At 29.1% G+C, this 7233-nt stretch overlaps 2 protein-coding genes across 2 annotated transcripts; both read left to right on the forward strand.

The window, feature by feature from the left end:
• Nucleotides 1–85: 85 nt before the first annotated feature.
• Nucleotides 86–1574, forward strand: LOC143203052 (zinc finger CCHC domain-containing protein 24). Its single transcript, XM_076415153.1, has 4 exons — nucleotides 86–244; nucleotides 455–599; nucleotides 871–1035; nucleotides 1269–1574. Exons 1-4 carry the CDS (start codon nucleotides 240–242, stop codon nucleotides 1425–1427), a joined length of 474 nt encoding a protein of 157 aa, XP_076271268.1. The 5' UTR covers nucleotides 86–239; the 3' UTR covers nucleotides 1428–1574.
• Nucleotides 1575–2087: 513 nt separating this feature from the next.
• Nucleotides 2088–6992, forward strand: LOC143203044 (tudor and KH domain-containing protein homolog). The gene is made up of 8 exons (XM_076415146.1): nucleotides 2088–2555; nucleotides 2769–2979; nucleotides 3033–3324; nucleotides 3382–3555; nucleotides 3613–3829; nucleotides 3889–4061; nucleotides 4116–4265; nucleotides 6100–6992. Exons 1-8 carry the CDS (start codon nucleotides 2551–2553, stop codon nucleotides 6252–6254), a joined length of 1377 nt encoding a protein of 458 aa, XP_076271261.1. The 5' UTR covers nucleotides 2088–2550; the 3' UTR covers nucleotides 6255–6992.
• Nucleotides 6993–7233: the final 241 nt, after the last annotated feature.

The following is a 7233-nucleotide window of genomic DNA, read 5'->3' on the forward strand; positions in this document are numbered from 1 at the left end:
AAAATAACTCAAAAAATTTAAATTTTAGTACAAAGTAAATCACCGAGCACTCTCTGAAATAAATCACATGACAGCCAAAATATACATGTACATTCAGTTTTGGTCTTTGTCATTTAAAATTGTCAAATAGTTTCCCGATATAAGAAAAATTGATAGGCTATTTTTAACATATTAAATCATTAATGAATATAGGATTTCTAATGTTCGTTGACTGAAAATAGATATTCTAAATATATAAAATGAGGTGAGTGTTAATTTCATAACCTATAACGGAATGGATATCTTTGTTTTTATTTTCCATTTTTTTACTGTTTTAGTAAAACTTGCCATATAAACTTAATGAAGGGTTTAATTCAATTATACTAGTACACTTTTTATTTAATAACTCACATGCTAATCGATTTTATAATAAAGACCGAATGTATTTAAGCAACCGTTTTTTTGTATGTTTTAGGAGCATGACTAAATCATTAACAGTTCTTTTAGCACTGTCTGCATTTGGCTTTACCGGCTATATGTTGTATCAACTTTTGAAAAAAAAAGAGGATGAATATATAAATAAATCTAATTATAGATCCATGGAATCCATGGAAGTCAAGGTTCTAATATTAAGAAATTTCAAGTATAAAACGTGTTATGTTCTGTATGTATATATGTCTAATTTTTCGGCAAATATCTGACGCTATTTTACTGAAGATCATTCTGTTTATGTTAATTTGAAATGTAGTTGTTCTTAATCCTTACCTAAACTCCCTGGCGTTGATGTGATAGATACGAATTGACATATTGAAAAATAAAACTTAAAATACATAGTATTAATAAAACTAAAGATAAGACCTGTTTAAAAGCTTTACTACAATTTTATTATAGGCTAGGCCTAAACGCGAAGGAAATATTCCATATCAAGAGACAAAGCGATGCTTTGGCGAATATAAATGTCCCAAATGCAAGAGAAAATGGATGTCTGCAAATTCGTGGTCTAATATGGGCCAAGAGTGCATAAAATGCCTTATCAACGTGTATCCACACAAACAGGTAAAATAGTCTATTTTATTGTTTTAAAATATAGAAGATTTCTATTATTGATCAAAAATAAGCAAATTATAGATTAAAAAACATAATTATTGAGTAACATTAATAACAGTAGGATATAATATAGATAAATATTAATAATACATTTTATAATATAAATATTTCAATTGTTAATTATGAGTAAATTTAAAAATATTTTTATCACTAGATTTTAATTAATATTTGTTGTTTTTCAGCGACCCCTGGAAAAACCAGATGGCCTTGACGTTTCCGACCAATCGAAAGAACACCCTCAACATCTGTGCCAAATGTGCAAAGAACTCGGCTATTGCTGTAGAAGAGTTCAGTACCCATTTCTCCTCAAGAAGAGATTTAATTTTTTCATTTTCAATTGATATTTTTATTTTTTATTTTTATACTTTTATTTGTTTTGTTAATTTAATCCATACGACAGTATTTTGTTTTTGTTGGTAGTTTTAAGGTTTATTTTATTACTTAATATTGCGTACTAATATGGGGTATTGTTATTATTTCCAGCAACTGATTGTACTTAAATTTTCTTGTTTTACTAACTTAATATATACCATAAATTATTTTGAGTCACAAATCATTGCCATATTCTATATCATTGAAGTTTATTCTGGGTTGTGATATGTGATTGTAAAGATAACATCGATTTTTACATTTTTTATAAACCCTTTATTTCCTTATATAGTTCGTATAAAATTATTTTACTCATGTTTATATGTGTACATAATATATGTGTTTGTATTGTTTGAGAGGAAGTATTTCCCAAGAAAACAAACATATCCATTATTTTTTTAAACAATAACATGTTATGGTATATTGAATATTTACTTAATAGTTCACTATTGTTTTGTTGAAACTTACAGATATTTTGTTTTTGTAAAACTAAATATTTTACAAGTATTTATCAATGTTATTAATAAAGATTTAAATCATTTGACTAGTATTTATTAACATATAAATACCTTTCCCCCTTACAAACAAAACTACTTAACTATATATAAACTCTATACTATTAACAATGAAATATATATTATACATTTATATAAAATATAATTTAAAGCTTCACTTTTATCTTTAAGAATCAAAAATGGAAATTTAATATCAATATTTTATTTAAACTTATTATTTTAAGGTATTACCAAAAAATTATAAATCAACAAATAGAATTGAAAATTTAGATAAGCTTTTAACTAAAAATAAATATCTCAGATTTATTGATAACGTCATAATCTATTTTCGCGGTATCTAGTAAAATTTTAACTCAAAAAATTTAAATTTTAGTACAAACTAAATCACCGAGCACTCTCTGAACTAAATCACATGACAGTCAAAATATAGATGTACATTCAGTTTTGGTCTTTGTCATTTAAAATTGTCAAATAGTTTCCCGATATAAGAAAAATAGGCTATTTTTAACATATTAAATCATTAATGAATATAAGATTTCTAATGTTCGTTGACTGAAAATAGATATTCTAAATATACAAAATGAGGTAAGTGTGTGTTAATTTCATAACCTATAACGGAATGGATATCTTTGTTTTTATTTTCCATTTTTTTACTGTTTTAGTGAAAATTGCCATATAAACTTAATGAAGGGTTTAATTCAATTATACTAGTACACTTTTTATTTAATAACTCACATGCTAATCGATTTTTTAATAAAGACCGAATGTATTTAAGCAACCGTTTTTTTTATGTTTTAGGAGCATCACTAAATCATTAACAGTTCTTTTAGGACTGTCTGCATTTGGCTTTACCGGCTATATGTTGTATCAACTTTTAAAAAAAGACGAGGATGAATTAATGGATGAATATATAAATAAATCTAATTATAAATCCATGGAAGTCAAGGTCCCTAAAAATGTTGTTAGAGGACTTATTGGAAGAAATGGTTCTAATATTAAGGAATTTCAAGTATAAAACGTGTTATGTTATGTATGTATATATGTTTAATTTTTCATCTTTAGGATTTATCTGGTACCAAAATCAATTTTAAAGATCGTGAGGGTATAGAAGAGAAAATTTGTGTTATAAAGGGTTCTGTGGAGGGCTGTAACGTCGCATGGCGCTTAATTCAAGACTTTATTAATAATCAACCAATTTTTGAAAGTGAGGATCTATGGATTCCCACTGGTTGCGTTAGGAATGTTATTGGACGCGGTGGTGAAAAAATTAATGAGATAAGAAGTTTATCAGGAGCAAAACTTACTGTAGTAGATGAAGACAAAGGATTGCCATCAAAAAGAATTATAATTAAAGGTATGGAGTGAGAAATAATTTTGCTTTGACTGATAAAAAAAGCTGCTGTCATTATAGGAACCAAGGAGCAAATTAATGTGGCCAAGTCACTTATAGAGGATGTGGTGGAAAAGTCACAACTTAATCAGCAAGTTATACATGACAGTTTAGCTAAAAGGGAACCACGAGCTCCCTCAAGATCTCCAGAAGTAACTAAAAAACCTGAGTGTGAGAGAATTTCACCTATCCCAGGTATGTAGCAACATTTATAATCACTTTCTGGGTGTTACTTGTTGATTTTATTTAAAGGGCAATCTGACAATCAGTTTGAAGTATATGTATCAGCAATGGATAATCCGTCCAAGTTTTGGCTACAAATCGTAGGACCAAAGGCTACAGAGTTAGATTGTTTAGTTGAAGAAATGACTGAGTATTATAATAAACTTGACAATAGAAGCCAACATTTATTGGAAAATCTTAATAAAGGTGATTTAGTGGCTGCTATTTTTCAATATGACAATAAATGGTAATAGTATAAACAATTACCGTCATTTATCTTAAGGTTTAGGTAATTAATTGCCATAGGTACCGAGCTGAAGTACTTGAAACATTTTACAAATCAAACGAGAAAGTAGCGAAACTCTATTACGTCGATTACGGTGATACTGACGAATTACCCTGTAAGGATTTATATGAATTACGTACAGATTTCTTGAGACTGCATTTTCAAGCAATTGAATGTTTCCTTGCCAAAATCGGTATTAGCAAACCACCTGTTGCCCGCTTGGTTAAGTAACTGTGCCTGTTTCTAGATCCTGTCGGTGATACTTGGTCAGAAGAAGCAATTGATCGTTTTGAGGAATTATCTCACGTTGCTCAGTGGAAGAAACTATCCGCACGTATAAACGGTTATTCCATAAAAGAAAAGACGAGGGCAAAGAGGGAGGGATCTCCAGTACCAGGTATTACTAATTAATTACTTTGTTAAATTACTGTTTTCGGGAAAGTACTACCTAACGTGGCGCATTTTTCATAGAATATGATTTTGATCAATATTTGGATTTAACATGTCTAAATTATCTGACATTTAATTATCTTGTTGATATTTTCAATGAATGAATTGTTCAATATATCTATGTATAGGAGAGTCTAACTAAAATGATTGGTACCTACCTAAATCACGCAAAATAAATGCCTTATATCGGTAAGTAAGGACAGTAAGCGGTAAGGAAAGTAGATGAGAATATGTAGGATTTTTAAAGAATTACCACCAATGTTCAGTTAATTCCTGAGAAAACAAATGATGTTACACTAAGATATCGCATCGTCCTATAAAAACAAAATCGCATTTATAGAACATTCTCCGGGATCACTAGAATTGGCTTTGTATAATTTCTACTAAAAACTAAATACTATTAAACTATGGAAAGACAATGGATATTTTTTTTGTTTATCTATACGTATATTTAGATGTAGAGTCTAATTCTGGAGAATCCCCGCATGCACACAAAGATTTCAATTTGCAACGTTGCCAGTTGTTGAAAAATTATACATATATTTGAAGAATATAATATAAAAAGAATAAATTATCTCGAATTCACAAGTTAATGTAATATCATAGAACTTAATATTTCTGTTAAGACTCAAATTAAAATGTTTTGCTATATTTTTCGTCCCCTATAATATAAAAATGTAATATGAAGAGGCTTTCATAAATATTTTTTTAAATTTTGATTAAAAAATAAAACAATATGTAATTATTTAACAATATGTAAACACTACAATAATAAACCAAAGTTATTGTTTTTGTAAATTATTCTTATACTTGTAGAGTATAATATATATTCTGAAATTCATGAATTAACTTAAAATCTCACTTGAGAAGGAAAAAGGGAAAATTTATAAAAAGAAAAGTAACAAAAATAATTTATCAATACATAAAAACACAGTATCCATTTATCTTTAAAATTACTCAATGTTATATCTTGCATGACACTAAAGAATACTTTCCTTGTTTCCTCATTGAATCTGAACAGAAGGAAAAACAGCTTGGAAACCCTCAATCCTCTCTCAATTCATACAATAAAAGCAAGGAATACAATTCAAATAAATTCTTTTAACATTTCATATCGTCCTTCATTTATTATAATTAACATAAAATATTCTTTCTTAAAAGTAGGGTAGGTACTCAGGAACTAAGATTCTGGCTCATTTATTGGCTCATACCTCATACCCCATACTTCAACACTTGCAGCGTCACTTTTATGTTTTGTACCTGTGGAATTTAATTGGTTCAGTCTATAAATAATCTCAAGAGTCAATAAATATAGTCTTTTTGTCAGTTCTTAAATTACCCCGTGTTTCATCCATATAACATCCATTGGAATTTGGACATCATCATATATATCGGTAATTGTACTTTCGCAGGGTCAACTATGTTTAAATACACTGGATTTAATGTAAAATTGAATCCAATTTAAATTTGACAATATTCACATATTGATTATTTATCCATTACTGCCTACTATTTATAATCAAAATATGAACAGTGCAAGAACAAATAAACAATAAACAACAAAATTCTTAAACTTACAAAAAAGAGCTCTTACCAGTGCCAGGGTCAAATCCAAAATGGCTGCTGTAGTACGTTGGATCCTACCTTTCGATTGCTCGTAAATGGCAACGTTGCAAAATCAGGTGGAAACTACTAAAGTTCACCAACCGAATATCGGTTGGGATTTTCCAAAAGCCACTACCATCATCATGAACAACTAATAATCAAGTCTTTTTATTTAGGTATCGATCTGTACAACGTTAGTACTGACCAAGATATCGACGTAGCTCACGAGTTGGTCAAAGCTGGCTTTGCCGTTTTCAAAAAGGGATCAGATCTAAGATCAAACAGCAGAACGACAAGTACAAGTAACATCAGCGTGGCATCTAGCACATAATGGTACTCGTGCACACTATACGGAGGAGACGACAGAACTCGTCCAGTTTATAAGTTAAGCATACACCTAAATTAGGTACATTGGAATAGTTTTTAGTACCTTAAAGTGGAATATCAATATTGTTCAAATCTAGATTTGTGGTATAAATAAGATACCTAGTACCTGCATTGGATGGAAAATCTCAATTTTCGTTTCGTTTTCGTTCCGTCTTAAACTAAATATCCATGTGTGGTAGGCCCCATGCATATTTGTAGCATGCTCGAACGTCAGCAATTCCTCGATATGTAAATAGTGTCATAGTAGACTTAGAAATGACAAAAAATATGACAGAGTTGGTATATATTTCATATCTAAATGAGAACTATTTTTTTAAAGCTTTAGTAGATGTAATTATAGAAAATAGTTGTACAGCCGATGAGTAATGTCCTCATCGTATATCATTTTAGCGAAATTTAACATTAAATCTATTTTATATTTGTGATCCAGCATTCTACAGACAAATCTGCCACAAGCATTCTGATTTCAGGTGCTGCTAATCCCCAGCGAAATGCTTTAATGATGTTGTCAGATTTAGAGACTAATTGTATTTTTTGTAAGGATATCATTAGTATTATTTATTGTTAGAAAGTAGTTTCAGTTTATTTTATATGTAAGGCAGGTTGTTATTAAATTTGAATGAATAAAAGTTGATTGATGATTTGTAACATTTTTTAAGGTAATTAAAATGGTCTGACTCTCTGTTGGTCTTTTCTTCGTGGTTTGTTTGCAATATCCTCGTCATAAATAAAAGTGGAAGATATTTTTTGGCGTATGGTATTAAAAATAGCTATCAAAAGTCTTCTTTGAAAGATGTGTAATTATAAAATGAATCTAGAGCTCTAACTCTACCAACTTAATGAGATATTAATTGCAACAAAAAATACCTCAATTTGGAAGCGTATAAAATTGATTATTTCCTGGCAGGAACAAGTATAAAAAA

This window comes from Rhynchophorus ferrugineus, unplaced genomic scaffold, assembly GCF_030347505.1.
Source record: "Rhynchophorus ferrugineus isolate W39M unplaced genomic scaffold, kcgeb_rfMv2 rfM1, whole genome shotgun sequence".
In the NCBI taxonomy this organism is placed as follows: Eukaryota; Metazoa; Arthropoda; class Insecta; order Coleoptera; family Curculionidae; genus Rhynchophorus; species Rhynchophorus ferrugineus.